This window comes from Sinohyriopsis cumingii, chromosome 15 (assembly GCF_028554795.1).
Source record: "Sinohyriopsis cumingii isolate HCF-2022 chromosome 15, ASM2855479v2, whole genome shotgun sequence".
NCBI classification, from domain to species: Eukaryota; Metazoa; Mollusca; class Bivalvia; order Unionida; family Unionidae; genus Sinohyriopsis; species Sinohyriopsis cumingii.
Window position 1 is genome coordinate 14,614,326 of NC_142975.1, and position 20,159 is coordinate 14,634,484.

The 20,159-nt window shown below is 32.9% G+C and overlaps 1 protein-coding gene across 1 annotated transcript; it reads left to right on the forward strand.

Moving 5' to 3' along the window:
* The first annotated feature begins 285 nt into the window (after positions 1–285).
* On the forward strand, positions 286–17,973 carry LOC149781293 (uncharacterized). The gene is made up of 4 exons (XM_089935379.1): positions 286–334; positions 6,773–7,183; positions 13,612–13,698; positions 16,149–17,973. Exons 2-4 carry the CDS (start codon positions 6,784–6,786, stop codon positions 16,394–16,396), a joined length of 735 nt encoding a protein of 244 aa, XP_089791505.1. The 5' UTR covers positions 286–334; positions 6,773–6,783; the 3' UTR covers positions 16,397–17,973.
* The last annotated feature ends 2,186 nt before the right edge of the window (positions 17,974–20,159 follow it).

The following is a 20,159-nucleotide window of genomic DNA, read 5'->3' on the forward strand; positions in this document are numbered from 1 at the left end:
TCATTTAGAGTCATAAGTACTCAGGCTAGGTAGATACTAGATTTGCACTGCTCATTGTCAGTTTATTGCATTCATAGATGCATATACATACACACATATTCACAAATTGGGACTTAACAAATAAGATCTCATTTTTAAGTAAAATTTTCATTTGCTCACAAAACTTTTTTAAAATTTTATATTTCATTTATCAGATTCTTATTATTTAATATATTGTGTTTAAAAATATGAAATGAAATGATTATCTAACATTGAAATATAATTTCCAATTTGTAGGAATTAAATGATGTTCATGGAGACAGAGAATCAACTCCTGACCCACCAATACAAAATGGTTTGCTACACTGGAGATTTTTTAAAATAGCTTTTACAAGATAACTGTCAGATTTAGCTTTATAACACAAACAGTGCGTATTAAATGGGATTTTTTTTTTATCCTTTCTGGTGTTTTTTCATAACGCCCAGAATGGTTATCTGCCAATTAAAATATAAAGTCACCATAATGCCAGGCCAGCTTTCTATTGTGCAAATAGTTTTCATTTCATGTCTTGAAATAGGCTCATTTCTAATTTGCTTATAATATCCACCATAGATTTTGACATTTTAAGTTACAGTCAGTTTATGGTTCCAGCTGTGGCAACAAAAGTATGAAAAACAATTAATAATTTATTAATATTTATTAATCATTTCACTTTGACCATTTGTTTTCAATAAGGCAGTTGATAACACTACTCAAACCAATTTTAAATCTGTATGACCCATGTGTTCTTTGTAGCCCTTAACATTTTAAAGTAATTATTTTACCATAAAATAACCCCCAATTTGTAGGCTGTAATACATTGTCTTGATAAGTTGAATACATGGAGATCTTGAAAATGAGGCTTGCTTTCCCCAGATTGGTAAACATGAACTGTGCTTCAAATAATTGTTTTGTTTTATTTTAGGGTATGTTATACCTTTTGAGGTAGAATAGATCTTATGCCAGGTACAATTGTCCAAAACTGTTACTAGAATGATGAGAACATTGACTGAGTTATATGCAGGCTGTGTGCAGTCACATTTGCCATGTTGACCTTAACACTCTTATGTCACGTGTTTAGGCTTGAATAAACAGTAACACAAGAAAGAGTGAAAACAACAAGCTTTGAAAGAATACAATAACTTATTTCCCTGTAAAAATTCTGTAAAAATAATCCAAGAATAATCCACAAATAAAATTTTTGAAGTCCTGATAACAAAATATTCTAATGATTTCAAGTTCGAATCCCAATGAAGAATCCAAGATGGAAGATGATGATGTATGCTGTAACCTGTAGTTTTGAAGTCTATAGTTCTTTGTAGAAACAAGAATTATCACTCCGGTTTTGGAAATCAAAATAAATTTCTTATAAGAACTGTCTTTGATTAAGAGTCTCACATGAACACATATATTTCACAGGAAAAAAGAATTAATCCTTTTGAATCCAAATTATTTGAAATAACTCCAATCCAGGTACTTTGAATTAACTCGAAACAGCTCAACATACAACTTTCAGTTTAGCAGCCAGCTTCTACTGAGAATATTTCTCCAAAACAGAGGTTATATGGTCTTCTAAAGCATAAAAAAGGGGGTCAGACGATCATGTTCTGGAAGCTCATAGAAATTAGGTACTTGTTAAAGGTCACATACACCCTATGTGACCCTGATAAAAACCAATCATTTTACTCAAAGAAAATAAAAAATTTAAAAAATTGTTTACATCTTAAACATGAAGTCCCATCATGACCTTGACAACAACCAATCATTTAAAAATAAAAATAGAACTTGTTTACGTGGTTGCTACAAATTTTGAATCAAGGTCAGGGTTTAGATCAACACCTGGTGTTTATAAAATGAACAGTCAAAGTCAAACTATTTTCTGAAAAAAGTATCATCTCTAGTAGATAAATTTACATTACTGTAGCATGTAATGAAAACATATTTTTTAAACTGAAAAACAATTAAATTGAAATGATTATATATTAAATCAGATATAATTAAATCAAATATGCATAACAACACCAGTTCATTTACATGGTGATGTATATCTGCAAGTAACAATATACTTAAAGTCAGCATTATTTACTTCTTGTCCCATATGTTTATTGGTGACTTGGAGATTAGCACACTGGACTCATGATGAGAAGGTTCAGATCATACCATGATCAGGCCAGGTCAGTTGATGTGGTACATCTCTGGGCAGGGCACTAAACTCTAATTGCCTTGGCTGGATCAGCTGACATGGTGCATCAAGGCAGGAAGCTTTACAATAAATGGCTTTGAGTATATTATCTCTCAATTGTTAATGTACCTTTATAAACCAAGCAAACAAACGTATCTGCATGACAATATCTTCCTTACCCTAATGCACATAATTGCAAACAAATCTTTAATATTCTTCACTGACAGCCAAAATTTTAATCACGTCACTATTTTGATTATGGTTTTTATTGGGGCCCTGTGTGGCAAAGTAGTCTAAGGCACTCTCCTTTACTGATCACTGCCATCTCATCCCTGTCTGCATTGGTTCAAGTCTCAGGCTAGACCAAAGTGGGTATGTGCTAAACCTTGCCATTAGTTTCCCATGGGTTGGTGATTCCTCCCTGGTTTTACTGGGTTATTCCTCCATCAAGCATACTGGATGCCATTTATAGCCTATCATGTTCAGAAAAATGTGCTAACAAATAACTACAACACCATTTTTATTGTTTAAAAAGAATAGATTTTTATTAAAGAAAGCAAAATGATAGGAGATAAAATGCATTCTTTGAAAGGATATTGCTATAATATGAATGGTAAACAAGTCCCATTCTTAATAAGAAAGTCTTGGTAAAACATCAGACCATTTTTTTGTCCTGTACAGTCTAAGACATTTTTGTACCAATTTAAAGCTGGTATTCCTAATAACTTTATATTTAAGAATATCATCAGATTGCAGCAGCTACTGGCACTTTTTTTACCCATTCTGTCTCCTGGCACTTTTTTTACACATTCTATGTCAAATCATGATAACCTTCTTTTGCAAATGAAGCTTCATGATTACCAGTGATGCAATGAAGATGTAATGTTTTTTCTGTCTTTTATATACATTACTTGATTTGATTTGTGATTCAAATCGACCTTCACCTTTTATCCATAAACTGACAAAAGAACATTACAACTAAAAAGAATCAGAAACACTCCTTTTTTAAGTCTGAGCTTAGCCAATTTCTGTCATTGTGAGAAATTTAAACACACAGTAAAGAAGCCATTGTGCAACAGAGCAGCATAAAGACCATGCATTGATGTATCAACTTTGAGAGTAAACTTTTTGTTTGGATCCTAATATACTAACACTTGACTTTTGTGTTATTTTATACTTGATTTTGCATTATTATATTCCCAATCTTATGGAAAGCTTGGTCATGTTGTAGCTGACAAAAAAAATTTGTAACATCATTAAGCTCTTTCTGGAATTTTGCAAGACAGTTCACCATGCATGAGACTGTTTAAAACTCATTTTGATTACATGGCAGCTTAATTTCTTTAATTGGGTGTATATTTGCAGGGTTCAACATAGCACCCTCAGACTCATATCAGTTGTTTCTGAAATATGGAACTTCTTTCATTTTGACTGAAAGTTTATTGAGAGAAACAGTTTCCCAAGAGCACTGTAGTGTGCTAAATTCGTATTGTCTTCCTTTTACATAAAACTTCAAATGATAGGTGCAAAACCAAATTAATCATAAATGGTAGTTACAGCAATCAATACCAAATTAATCCCAAATGGTATGTGCAGGAATCGATACTGAATTAATCCCAAATGGTAGTTACAGCAATCAATACCAAATTAATCCCAAATGGTATGTGCAGGAATCGATACTGAATTAATCCCAAATGGTAGTTACAGCAATCAATACCAAATTAATCCCAAATGGTATGTGCAGGAATCGATACTGAATTAATCCCAAATGGTAGTTACAGCAATCAATACCAAATTAATCCCAAATGGTATGTGCAGGAATCGATACCGAATTAATCCCAAATGGTAGTTACAGCAATCAATACCAAATTAATCCCAAATGGTATGTGCAGGAATCGATACCGAATTAATCCCAAATGGTAGGTGCAGAAATCAATACCGAATTAATCCCAAGTGGTAGGTGCAGGAATTGATACTGAATTAATCCCAAATGGTAATTGCAAGAATAGAGACCAAATTAATCCCATATGATATGTGTAGGAATCAGTATTGAATGTTGTGAGAAATGTATATTACCATACTCTGATCATTTGGTCACCCAATACCTTGATCTAGGATCTGGATTGTTGAAGTAAAGAACTAAAGCAAGTTTGGGTGTTACATTGTCATGGGTTTTCATAGGGCAATTGTGGGTATCACTTTATTTAAGCATTGGGAATGAATACAAACCTGTAGTTTACCACTTGGGGATATTTTATCTGTGATATTCTAGTTTATTGCATTTAGTGGGTTCAGTGACCTATCGTATTACATCAGTATTTTCCATATGACCAAGTTCTGTTTAATCATTCAGACACTGCAGCAGGCACTTTTTTTGGCAGGTGAATAACAGGTCTATCATTCTGCTCAGAAAAAAGTTGAAAATGTATTCCCCTGGATAAAGACTTTCAGTCCAAAAGAATAGAGACAGCATCTGTCTTAAGACTTGTGACATCTTAAGCCTGTCCTTCATTTCTTTCATCAACTGAAAAATTAAGCTTTATAAATACTAAGTCAGAGCAAGTTCTAAGACTGAGAATGGTTGATGACTTTGCATCCATGACAAAACGTTTATGACAGGTGGCTCATAATATATTTCTAACATGACCGTGTAAAACCATATGCCACCATATTGGTGTTGTTCAGTTGGATACAGTGGCTCAGTGTTTGTACAAATTGTGTTGAAAAAATGACTTTGGTAAAATATTTAACTTCTGAGCTGGTGTCAGACCTAAATTTGATTATGTTATATTTTTGACCAATTTTGATATATACAGTTTCTGTCATTGCTAGAATAATGCTTTTCACAAAGAATTTCTCATCATTATCACTGAGACCTGGGTGTGTACTGTCATTACCTTAAAAATTAGACCTGAAAACATTTGCAAATTGGTTTTCTTATTGTATTTATTATTCTCCTTTGGCAGGATGAGTGCCCATTTTAGCATGATTCTAGCCAGTTTCCACATTGTTTTCCTCCCCTTTTGAAATTAGAGGTGTGGGTTTTTTCCCTGCTCATGCATCATGTTGTTATACCCAAAGGAGTTGTTCCCCTTGCATTGTTGCAGGTTGCCACACTAGGTTTCATGTCTGTTGTTCCTTTGATTTTGCTTCTAACCCTCAATGGATTCTTGTTGACATTAACTTCAGTTTGATATTATTTTGAGTAAATAGTCTGGGCACCTTTAATGTCATCAATGAATGTACAGCCTACATATATGAGATTCTATTTGGGCTGAATGTATGCTTGGCATTGTTCTTAGTAACTTTCCAGATGCTTAGTTTCTGCAGCATTGATGCCCACATGACTGTGTTTTAAACATCTCTGACCATGCAATAGCAGTTCCACATCTTGGTGGAGGTTTTCCATGTGTCGAGAAGAATAATTCTTATGAAGGGTTGAAATGCCTGTCAGATTCATGAAGTCAGTGGTCACATCTGACACCAAATAATATGTTATGGAGCAACTAAAAAATGCACGCTATTCTACATGGATCAGATATAGGATTGTTGACATACCTGGTAGTATCAGAAATTCAACCAGTAATATATAATGGAAATTATTGTATAATGAAATGTTTATCACCCTCTAGTTAACTGTAATTCTGCATTTGATGTGTTCCAGAGACATGTTTCCCAGCCTCCTACCCTTGTTAGTACTGTACATGCTTTATATTAAATGTATGTATTTAATGTAATGTGTATACAGTGTTTATATTTTCCTGCATTTTTATCATAAATTTATACTTGTTTATTTAAATTGATGTGAAATATACTTTTGATTCCTTTTTTTCTGATTTAGATAATTTTGTCCTACTTATTGTCCTTATGATGGCATTTCTGTTTGATTGTTTAGTCAGATCACAATATTTTCATTTCATTATGATGTGATGCATTAACTCATCACAATACTGTCATTTCGTTATGATGTGAGTAGCATTTTTGGATTGTAATACATTAATTCATCTTTGTGATCAAAATATTTAAATAATTAAAATGTAGAAAGAAATTGATATCTTATTTATATAATTAAATGTAAACATTAAATTTGCTAAAGATTTCAAGAATACATTTTTTTTTTAAATTTTGTGATTCATCCTTGGCAATTATCACATGTTCTTGACTGTTACATCATTTCACTTGTAATCTCACATGTTCTTGACTGTTACATCATCTCACTTGTAATCTCGTATGTTCTTGACTGTTACATCATGTCACTTGTAATCTTACATGTTCTTGACTGTTACATCATCTCACTTGCAATCTTACATGTTCTTGACTGTTACATCATCTCACTTGTAATCTTACATGTTCTTGACTGTTACATCATCTCACTTGTAATCTCACATGTTCTTGACTGTTACATCATCTCACTTGTAATCTCACTGATGTAAATACCAACTTATACCTTCACATTGGCACTAATAATAATTTTTAAAATTCTGATAATGAAACCTGACCCACCAAATATGGCAAGAATTTCAGCTTGAATCTTTTACTTTGGAGAGAGATGATAATACAATTTTTTTCAGGTTCAGTTAACATGGTTAATGAAGCAAATACATGTACATCTGAAAAACCAACTAGCAATGACCTTGATGTAGATACTGACCCAATAAACCTGGCAGATGTTCATCAGAGTGAAAATCACATTAAAGCATATACAAGGCAGAAGGTTTCACATAATCAAGAGACTTCAAACCACACAGGTGACAGCAATGAAAACATCTATGCACGAATTTCATTTGCTGACCCTTTGCATAGTGAACATCCCAGTACTCCAAGTAATGATCTCAATGACATCAACAACACAGATCCCAAACAGATCATTCCTAATGGTCCAGGTCCAGGAAATGCTTTACAGTCTGGCACTCAACAGCCTGATATAGGAGGGAATAGCAGTTTTGTAACAACTGGCAAAGACAGCAGTCGAGCAAAACAAGGTAAGTATATCAAGATGAAATCTGAGACTGTAACTGTCTGCATGGTGATATTCTTGGATGCACCGAATCAGACTTTTATAATTCCTAACTTGTTTTGGATACCATTCATACTGTTTATCTAAACAGATTGGAAAAGTGGAAAAGAGAGGGTATGTAACAAATATGAAACTGAATTGATGTTTTGTTCCATGTTTGTCACAAATACAAAAACGAATTCTATATTGCTTTGTTTCATATTTGTGACTAATAGAATCTATCTTGGGATTTCAACTGAGACAAGGAAATCCCAATCAGTGGGTTGTGTTAGTTGTTTCCCCATGAGGCTAGGCTGTGCCTTGTGGGGAGGCAAATAATGCAACCCTGTGACTGGGATTTCCTTGTCTTGGTGCAAATACCAACATAGATTATTTTTCTCATCCAATTTATTCCAACTAAATTAAAATAACCCTGCACTCTTGCAAAGTCACCCTCTATAAATAAAGCATTATTATTATTATTATTATTATTATTATTATTATTATTATTTACTTAGCAGATTCAAAACACAGTATTCATTGGGTACACATAAATGCTTCTCACTCTGTATAAGGGTCATCAGGTTGTGTGTGTGTGTGTGTGTATGATTTGCATTTTTAGTGTAGCTTTAACAATTTTTCAGCCATATCACTATGATGTCTGCAGTGTGGCAGTTTATAGTGATGTCTAGCACTGGGGCACCACAACCTCCCGCATCTGAGGCGGACACTCTAACCACTACGTCTCCATAGCGGTCTCATCAGGTTTTGTACTATTTGATGAAAATCTGAATAAATTTTCTAAGTTAAATCTAGGTATACAGTATATGCCGCTCTTAGAAGAGGAAGAAAATCAAGAAAAAATGTATAATTGATATGTGCTGGAAGTATTGCACAATGAGCATCTCAAGCCACGTGCTTTTGTTTATACTGCACATTAAAGGCTATTATGTTAATGAGACTAATGGGGTGACCTATCAACCCTAAGTACACCAATTCTACACTTGAGAAAGCAGAAGCATAAAATCATTGATATTATTACTGTATTATCACATTTAATCAATGGATGTTGTAACAAATTGACAATAAGTAATTAATATTTTTTATTTGGTTAAATTTTAACTTTCATCAGTTCCCATTTGGAAAATGTTCTATGGTATGCAATGGTATGATGCTGTGCAGTACAGTATGCCAGCTGGGTACATTTCTAACGAAGTAGTGTAGTGACATCAGGAAATTTCTCATTCATGGCTTTCCTGGAAATTTATATTTTCTGGAAATATGGCAAGTGTTGCTATCACTAGTGCAATGATATGCTGCATGGAAATCTTTTTGTGGAATAGCATGTGGACTGAAGAATTTACCACTCTGGTTGTTAAGCGCAGGAGTTTTCATTTGCAATCATATCGTTCAAATGGGGCAAATTGTGGGTGTTCAACAAAGAAGAAAGCAGTTTGACATTACACATTTCTGGTTTTTGCCAGGCTTGCATTAGCGCTTGAGAGAATTTGGTTTTCGTGTGGCCAGTGATGTGTATTGCCTGTGTGTCTAGAGCTCTATCAAATAGCTTGGTGTGTGTGTGTGTGTGTGTGTGTGTGTGACAATGGTGTTACCAAATTGGAAACACCTCAAGTTGCTTATGAGTGAATTTCTTCTTCTTGTTGGATTTTATAAAAACTACATCAGGCACAGCAGAAGATTTCAATGGTTTCTTTTTAAAGGTAATTCCTAGTGCATTGATACCATGAATGAGACAACAGATCTGAGATAAGCAGACATACCGTGACTGAGACAAAATGTCTGAGATAAGCAGACATACCATGAATGAGACAACAGGTCTGAGATAAGCAGACATACCAGGAATGAGACAACATGTCTGAGATAAGCAGACATACCATGAATGAGACAACAGATCTGAGATAAGCAGACATACCATGAATGAGACAACAGATCTGAGATGAGCAGACATACCATGAATGAGACAACATGTCTGAGATAAGCAGACATACCGTGAATGAGACAACAGATCTGAGATAAGCAGACATACCATGAATAAGACATGTCTGAGATAAGCAGACATACCATGAATGAGACAACAGATCTGAGATAAGCAGACATACCATGAATAAGACAACAGATCTGAGATATGCAGACAAACCATGAATAAGACAACAGATCTGAGATAAGCAGACATACCATGAATGAGACAACATGTCTGAGATAAGCAGACATACCATGAATGAGACAACAGATCTGAGATAAGCAGACATACCATGAATGAGACAACAGATCTGAGATAAGCAGAAATACCGTGAATGAGACAACATGTCTGAGATAAGCAGACATACTGTGTATGAGACAACAGATCTGAGATAAGCAGACATACCATGAATGAGACAACAGATCTGAGATAAGCAGACATACCATGAATGAGACAACAGATCTGAGATAAGCAGACATACCATGATTGAGACAACATGTCTGAGATAAGCAGATATACCATGATTGAGACAACATGTCTGAGATAAGCAGATATACCATGAATGAGACAACAGATCTGAGATAAGCAGATATACCATGACTGAGACAACAGGTCTGAGATAACTAGACTGAGGTATTAAAAGTAAGGTTAGCAAAACAGATTTCTCTATTTCATGGGTGAGAAAAATAGGAAACCAAATTCACATTTTGCTCCATGTTTGAGATACTGATTAGATTTTGAAACTCTTTTTAACAATTTATCTGAAAGCTTTCTACCTTACAAGGCCACCCCTCACCTTTACCAGAATGGTAGAGCTTTCAGTAAAGGTGTGAAGCAGGTCGACCTTTCATCCAGTACAGTTTCTGGACAGTGCAAGTGTGGGGAACCACATAATGAACACACATCAGCATATAAGCACATAATAGAAAAATTATACAAGCTTAGTTTTTATTGGTTCATCTAAATTCTAAAAGTTATTGAAGCCTGTGATTAAATTTGTGTGTTTATATTTTACATGCCCCCATCTTCTCATGGTCATTTGAATATATTGTCTTGTATATGACACATCTGCACTTTTTATTTTATTTATTTTTCTGTTGAATAATTGGTTGATTTCATCATGTTTCTTCCTTCCTTCATTCATTCTTAAAGCTATGTGTGCCGTATATATAAAATATTAATTTAAAGACTATTCAGGCAGAATTGGTCATCAGGCCAAGTGAGCTTATATAGTCCTGTGTCTAGTGTGCATCACCCCTCATCATTAGTCTGTCCATCAATGTTTGGTATCAAGTGAAATGAAATTTTGTAGAGTATCTTCAAGCAAAAAACACCTTTCAATATTTTACAGTTGTTTCTGATGTACCTTTAAATATGGCAGTAGTTACTAAAAATATAAAATCTTTAAATTGCTTTGTCTCAAATAGTGTTCATCTGATTTTTACACAGTTTTGCAGTATGCTGACCAAAGACCATTTCTTGTAGAAATGATGCCAATCTGCCATCAGATATGGCCCAGTTTACTAAAACTAGGAAACTTCATACAACTTTATAAATTCAACAGGCAGCATTGTGATATAAATGGCTTTCAAATTTATATGCAAAAGGTATCATAGATATGGCCACCACTGCTAAAGATAAAATGGTACGAAAGTATTTCAGATTTGTAGAAATGATGCCAATATTCTGTCATTATAAAAAAATAAAAATAAATCTTAAAATAGCTTTGCAGATAACACTCAGCAGAAATTTGCTAAACTTTTACAAAATGATATATGGAAAAAAGACCTTTCAAGATTTTATAAATTTAACCAAATTTGATTTTTTAAAAATATCCTGGAACAAAGGCATTGTTGTTACTCATGAATATAAAAAGTGATACACCATTAAACAACTGTTTTCATAACGAATCAACAGAAATTATGAAATTTTGACAGTAGGCATCATATTAACGTAAAACTCTTGACTTGACAGTCGTCAGCCAAGTAAGTAATCTAGGGTCTAATTTGGCCTCTTTTTAGTTGATGTGTTTTCAAAACCTTGTTCAACTTTTTTAAACATTTTGTAGATTAGCATTGTGTGGAAAGCCTAATTATCATGATATCTTGAGTTACAATTTTAGTATAATTTAGTATTGTAAGCCCAGGGTTCCATGCCATCTTGTCAACAACAATGCTGTCAGTTACAATACAACTATATTAAAGAGTGTAGCTATTATTTCTACTAGTACAAGACTAGCATCAATCATCCATTCAGCAAACATTATCCATTTGCAATTAACATAGTCTCATCCTGAGGTCTCAATGACCCAGAACATAAAAATGGTGTCCCCTTGAACAGCCACAATATGGTGGCCAATATCATCATCTTAAAAATTTTGTATCACAGCTCCTACCAAACCTATGGCCACTTAAGTGTAGGGTTTTCTCTTAAAGAGATTTCATGACTTGTAAAGAATGTTGCCAATCTGGCATTTTTCTAAATCTTGTCATTGTCATTTTTCTTGAATGAAAGGTCATATCAACCTGCAGATTTGTAGATGGTCCTCAACAAAACGGGTATCAATCTGACATCCAACATGGCCACTGTGCAGGCTGTTATTTGTCTTGAATGGATATTCATATCAACCAGTTTGCCTAAAAGATTTTGTTATAACACACTGGCCTAAGTGAAAATGGTGATAGGTTGACATCCAACATGACCACTGTGCAGGCTGTTATTTGTCTTGAATGGATATTCATATCAACTGGCAGTTTGCCTAAAAGATTTTGTTATAACACACTGGCCTAAGTGAAAATGGTGATAGGTTGACATCCAACATGGCCACCTTTATAATCATGTTATCACTACTTCACATGAATGGAAGGTTATGTTAACATGGGTTCTATTTATCTCTGAAAGGCTTCATATAACATTATGAAAATTAGATGCAGGTCCTAATTTAAAATGGTGCCAGTCTGACATCAAACATGACTAATATAATGAGCACCGTAAGTCTTTTTACTGCTACACATCCAAACTTGATAATCATATCAACATGAGATTTTTAAAGATTTCTTATGATTTCTAGATAGTGCTTAATGAAAAATTGTGCTGATCTGACATACAGAATGGTCATGATGGTGGCCATCTTGATATTGTTATTAAGCATATTGTTATCAAGCATTATAATGTAATGGAATTTCAAGCATGTTCCAGAAAACTATTCTTAATAACAAAAAACTGACAGTATTGTTGGAATGTATGTATACTGCCTATAATACCTCTAGGTCCTGAGTATGACATAATAATCTAATGCTATAGCATTCTTCTCAGATGTGTTTCATGCAAAACAGTAATATACTTACCCTTTCAAAATATGACAGGCCCTGACATATGCTTAAAAGTGTGGTCATGATAGAGACCTTTAAATTTTACAGTAATTTAGTGTTCATCCTGAATTGCACTAAACATACTGTTGTATCATTTATTTTCATGGGCTCACTTTGTGTGGTTTTGTTGAAAAAAAAGACATTCTCGTAGATGCCTAAATTCCTGGTTTTACCTGTCAAGTTTGTATATTAGTAAGTATTTCAATTTAATCTTTACAAATACCCCAAACAAAGATAACAAAGATAACAAAATAACCAAAAAAATGCAGACACAAACTGCAGTCATTGGAATGTTTGCAAACAAGTGTACCACATGCAATCTTTGAATGTATTATAACAATATACTATATATCGTAATTCTTTTTTCAAAGGGTTAAAATAAAATGAACATGTGTAAAAACTAATATTTTATTATCAGATTACAATATTGACATTCATTTATCAAATACTAGAAACAAAACACAATAAGAAAATGGAGGGGAGCATCACATCACACATTGCTAATTTTGCATTGGGTTATTAAACTTGTACCTCAGGGTCACATCTAGAACTTGTACATCAGGGTCACATCTAGAACTTGTACATCAGGGTCACATCTAGAACTTGTACCTCAGGGTCACATCTTAAACTTGTACCTCAGGGTTACATCTAAACCTTGTACCTCAGGGTCACATCTAGAACTTGTACCTCAGGGTCACATCTAAAAGTTGTACCTCAGGGTCACATCTAAACCTTGTACCTCAGGGTCACATCTAAAACTTGTACCTCAGGGTCACATCTAAAACTTGTACCTCAGGGTCACATCTAAACCTTGTACCTCAGGGTCACATCTAAAACTTGTACCTCAGGGTCACATCTAAAACCATGAAAACTGGTCTCCCATGAAAAGACATGATACTACAGTATACAATATTCTCAAATTTTATATTTTTAGTACAGTGTATGTTTAATGAACTTGATTTGACATACTGTGACTTTTTCCAATTGTTTCCTCTAAAATGGAACTATTGCAAGACTTATTTTTCACATCTTATACTTTAATTTCCTGTTTATCTGTTACAGATGAGGCAGTGAGGTCAGTTTTCATGATCTTGGCAGAAAAGTTTGTAATGGGCTTTGAATTCTTTTTCCGAAGACTTTGCCATATTTGTAAGTATTTCATGCTGGTGGCTACACATTATAGTTCAATGACTACACTTGTTTTGATTATCAAAATCACATTGCTGTTGGGGAAGATATCTATGTTCCATAAGTAACTAAAAGCTTGTCCAGCTAGAAAAAGTTGCTCCATTTCTTACACTAAGTTACAGAGACAAAGTCATGGATTCAATAACCATGCCTATAGGTTAGTATGCAGCAGAGTTATAAATGTTTCTTTTGTCATACAAGAAGGGTTAACAAATAAGAATAAGTAATTTCTTGACTAATCATTTTCTAACTTTACTTTTTATTCATGTCTTGTCAAGTTGTAAAATAAATGTGTTAAATTTCATATTTTTAAGAATAACTAAAAACCATTTAACCAGTTAGTTTTAAAAGGTAACTAAATAACTATGTTCAACATTGAAATTTAAAAATTTAAAACATGAAGAAAAATTGCATGAGGGTTGAGTTAATAAAAGATTGAAATGACTCTTTTCTTTGTCCAGTTTTATTGGGGGGTGTACTAATTTTATATATATATATATATATATATATATATATATATATATATATATATATATATATATATATATGTCCTACCATCCATCTTTCCTTCCTTCTTTCAAGGTTCAATGATAATTCTTTTACATACATCATTTACAGATTTGTATCCTTTCAAAGTAGGAGTGTCCAAATATTAATTACTTTACCTTGGCTTTATATTTAGGTGCATATCAAATAACTGTGTGCTTTATACATATGTATATGCATATATTGTGAATTATGTTTCTTCCATCGACCAGCATGACTATGCCATAATCATGACACTAACTATTCTATTTTGTATTAACTGGATAAAATGAGCCACATTTATTCATAATGACAAGATGATGTACAATGTTATATACATAATGACCAGACACTGTTTTGTTATACATAATGATAAGATAACCTATTGTTATACATAATGACAAGGTACAGTATTAACATACATACTGATAGGATACTGTATTGTTATACAAAATGACCAGATACAGTATTATCATAATGATAAGATACCATATTTTTATAAATAATGATAAGATACCATATTGTTATACATAATGATAAGATACCATATTGTTATACATTATGACAAGATACTGCATTGTTATACAAAATGACCAGATACAGTATTATCATACATAATGACCAGATACTGTATTGTTACACATAATGACCAGATACTGTATTGTTACACATAATGACCAGATGCTGTATTGTTACACATAATGACCAGATACTGTATTGTTACACATAATGACCAGATGCTGTATTGTTACACATAATGACCAGATACTGTATTGTTACACATAATGACCAGATGCTGTATTGTTGCACATAATATTGTTACACATAATGACCAGATACTGTATTGTTACACACAATGACCAGATACTGTATTGTTACACATAATGACCAGATACTGTATTGTTACACATAATGACCAGATACTGTATTGTTACACATAATGGCCAGATGCTGCATTGTTACACATGATGACCAGATACTGTATTGTTACACATAATGACCAGATGCTGTATTGTTACACATAATGACCAGATACTGTATTGTTTTACATAATGACCAGATAATGTATTGTTACACATAATGACCAGATACAGTAATATACATAATGACCAGATACTGTATTGTTACACATGATGACCAGATACTGTATTGTTACACATAATGACCAGATGCTGTATTGTTACACATAATGACCAGATACTGTATTGTTACACATAATGACCAGATGCTGTATTGTTACACATAATGACCAGATAAGTTACACACAATGACCAGATACTGTATTGTTACACATAATGACCAGATACTGTATTGTTACACATAATGACCAGATACTGTATTGTTACACATAATGACCAGATGCTGTATTGTTACACATGATGACCAGATGCTGTATTGTTACACATAATGACCAGATGCTGTATTGTTACACATAATGACCAGATACTGTATTCTTACACATAATGACCAGATACTATATTGTTACACATAATGACCAGATACTGTATTATTGCACATAATATTGTTACACATAATGACCAGATACTGTATTGTTACACATAATGACCAGATACAGTAATATACATAATGACCAGATACTGTATTGTTACACATAATGACCAGATGCTGCATTGTTACACATAATGACCAGATACTGTATTGTTACACATAATGACCAGATACTGTATTGTTACACATAATGACCAGATGCTGTATTGTTACACATAATGACCAGATGCTGTATTGTTACACATAACAAATACCATTTACTAAATGTGCAGTCCTATCTTCACACTCAAAGTCAGATGCATTCTTTCTGATTTTTTAAGTCCTTCATTCATGATGACATAAAATGCAGTTTTATCTGAGATTTATTAATTTTGCAGCTGGGAAAATGCGAGTAGAAGGTCCACCTGTGGAGTCATGGATAGATCAATCAAACGTGGATGGTAGTAACAAAGGGGTAATGGAATCACATTATAAACTTTTGGAAAAATGGAGACAGTGGTATGGAAAATTGGATGACAATTTTTTTCTGATCATCAAAAAAGCTCTAAAGAATTCCCATGCTAATGAAATTTTAGCCCAGTTAGAGACTGAGACTGGGTTTACAGACTATACTCCTTCCAATTAAGAGTTTTTATGGTGAAGAGTGGATACCTTTTCCAAAATATATTGTCACTTTCTTTAGAACTGGTATATATTTTTAAAGATGAATATATTTAATAGTATATGTAATATTCAATTAGATTATCACATCATCAGTATACTGTACCTAATTGAGACACTATTTAAATATGAACTGTATGGTCCAGCATAAAATTACCAATTTTTAAATCACACTGGATAGACGATGGTATTCAAACTGAATTTTAATTCATTTATCTTCTTGGATTGTTAGAATATTAATCAAGTATCTTCACTTTAAAAATATATGGCTTGATTAATTAATTTATTTTTGTTTAAGAACAATGTGCTACCTCACTGAACATTAGAAAATAATCTGAAATTATATGAATACTTACATGAATAATAATTAATAATACCTTGCATAATGACAATAATGCTTTATATTACAGATATGAGGTAGGCTTTATTAAAGACATATATTAGAGTTTTGAATTATAGTTAATTGTAGATAATTATAGCTCTTTTGTAATCTTCAATAGGATATGTTTTTAAGCACCTTTGTAAATAATTGACTGAGACTGGCAACCAACCCATAAGGGAGAAATGGACAGGTAGACCTATCTTTTTGTTGGTCTAAGGTTTGATAGGTGTCATTACATTGTCATGCAAATTGTTAATTACTCAGTCATGTTATGTCTGGCATTGTATGTTAATTGATATATCAACTATTTTCAGTTACTACCTGCTTATTATTGGTCATGCTTACCACTGACCAACTGTATCATTAACCATGTGTAAACTGACAGGACATGTCTTTGATTGCACCGATCAATATTTCTTGAAACCATCCCTAAGGTGAAGCAAAATATCAGAGTGCAAAAAACAATGTTACCTCAACATTACGTATGATGGGAATGAGACTAGATATTATATTCCAGCTTTATAGTATGACCTTGACTTTAAAGTTTTATTGATTTATTTGATTAAGATGGTATGTCATAGGTCATATTTACATTAAACTCTAACTTTTGGTTCATATACAGAAGAATTTGCATTTACTGTAGTGGCTACTTATTGTTGATAGCTAACACGTAACTAGGTGACAGGGAAGATTTTCATATTCAACTTGGATATACCACTCTGGAGGCCCAAGTGGTTAGAGCATCTGGCCCATATGCAGGAGGTCATGGGTTCGAACTCTCGCTGAGTCGTACCCAAGAATTATACAAATGGGTTGGTGCTCAACATTAAAAGGTTAGCGTTAGGACTGGTCAACATGGTGTCAGGATAATATATCTGGGTGGGACATTATGCTACGTGTCTGCAGCATGATGCCCCAGTGCTAGACATCACCATAAACTGCCACACTGCAGACATCATAGTGATATGACTCAAATTGTTAAAGCTACATTACAAATTCCAGAACACACACACACAGTTTCAATAGTGTTTAAGAATAACTAAAAACTGAGTGGGTAAAGTAACATTGCACTGGTGTATTAATGGCATCTAGCGCATTACACAAAATATTAGGAACAAAGTTCTTTTTATACAAAGATCAAATTTAAAATGATAGTAATGTAGCTATTGTCAATTTGAAAGAAATATATATATATATATATATATATATATATATATATATATATATATATATATATATATATATATATATATATATATATATTACCTATTTTTTATTTAGAAAAATAAATCACATTTTGGTTAAATTGGAAAGATCTTTAATGTTTTAACATCTGAAAGAAGTTTGATAAAATATTATACTTCTTACAAAAGACAGTCCAAAGAAGTTTGATAAAATATACTTCTAACAACAGACAGTCCAAAGAAGTTTAATAAAATAGTATACTTCTAACATCAGAGAGTCCAAAGTGATTTTCAAAGAGTATTAATACTATTATTCTTTAAGCAGAGTTTTCAAAATCATCTTTACATTTTTATTAGTTATTTAAGAAAAGTTGAAAACTTATGATATATTCTAGAAATATTAATCACTTGAATCCTAGGTTTATGTTCATCAGGTGAGAAATAAGTACGATTAATACTGCTTATAGTAATGATATATACTGCTTATGGTAATGATATATACTGCTTATAGTAATGATATATACTGCTTATAGTAACGATATATGCTGCTTATAGTAATGATGTATACTGCTTATAGTAACGATATATACTGCTTATAGTAATGATATATACTGCTTGTAGTAACAATATATACTGCTTATAGTAATGATATATACTGCTTATAGTAACGATATATGCTGCTTATAGTAATGATATATGCTGCTTATAGTAACAATAAAAACTGCTTATAGTAATAATATATACTGCTTATAGTAATAATATATACTGCTTATAGTAACAATATATACTGCTTATAGTAATGATATATACTGCTTATAGTAACAATATATACTGCTTATAGTAAAGATATATACTGCTTATAGTAATGTCAAACAACTGCAAACTGCATAGACATTCATTGGCTGTCACATGAAGCACAGATAGATCTGGGTTAATGCAGTGTGTTAGGAGTAATCGGTAGAAATACAACAGGCCCTGATCTGCCAATGCATTATATGATTGCAAACCATGGTCAGTGTTGATTGTGGTTGGACTCAACTTGTAAAAGAATAAATACAGTGTAATAGGTTTTGCATGTGTGTGTATATATATATATATATATATATATATATATATAATGTAAGAAAGAATTTTTTGTGTACAAGAAAAATACATGTACATGAAATTTCGGGAGCCACCCCATGACCGTGTTATATTATCCGCATTCGTGTTATAACGGAGCATGCTATAGCGGGGTCACACTGTATATATATAATCTACTTTTTTCTACTGGAATCTTCTGTCAAGGGTTTTATGTTTTAACGTACCTCAACTTTTTTACATTTTCAGTCAAAGATTTTATGTATATAACACTTCTCTGTTTTCAGACAGTTTGATTTCTTAATTTCTCTTTTTTATGCTTGGTATATAAGCAAGTGCTCAATTTTTGTTGTTGATTTGGTCTAATAATCTGCCTTTCTTTCTTCTGAATGTCTTAAACAAAGTATTGTTTACAATAAATAAGTAAAGATCTGTTAGATGTATACAATGCAGTTTGTCAACTTCCAGATAGGTTTGGATGTAGTCCAGCTGACTAGTTCCACAAGGTAAAACTTACAGATAGATCTTTGTGTAGCCTAGCTGAATAGTTCCACAAGGTAAAATGTCCAGATAGATCTGTATGTAGTGTAGCTGACTAGTTTCCAAAGGTAAAACATCCAGATCTCTATGTAGTCTAGCTGACTAGCAAAGCTTCCAGATAGATTTGTATGTAGTATAGTAGTACACTATAGCTGACTAGCAAAGCTTCCAGATAGATCTGTATGTGGTATAGTAGTACACTATAGCTGACTAGCAAAGCTTCCAGATAGATCTGTATGTGGTATAGTAGTACACTATAGCTGACTAGCAAAGCTTCCAGATAGATCCGTATGTAGTATAGTAGTTCAGTATAGCTGACTAGCAAAGCTTCCAGATAGATCTGTATGTAGTATAGTAGTACAGTATAGCTGACTAGCAAAGCTTCCAGATAGATCGGTATGTGGTATAGTAAGTACAGTATAGCTGACTAGCAAAGCTTCCAGATAGATCGGTATGTGGTATAGTAAGTACAGTATAGCTGACTAGCAAAGCTTCCAGATAGATCTGTATGTGATATAGTAGTACAGTATAGCTGACTAGCA

Excerpts from the sequence above, each read along its gene's own strand:
- LOC149781293 (XM_089935379.1), top strand. The coding sequence starts at position 6,784 with ATGGTTAATGAAGCAAATACATGTACATCTGAAAAACCAACTAGCAAT. Across the intron at positions 7,184-13,611 it reads CAGCAGTCGAGCAAAACAAG|ATGAGGCAGTGAGGTCAGTT; the intron begins GTAAGTATATCA and ends TATCTGTTACAG. Across the intron at positions 13,699-16,148 it reads CCGAAGACTTTGCCATATTT|CTGGGAAAATGCGAGTAGAA; the intron begins GTAAGTATTTCA and ends TTAATTTTGCAG.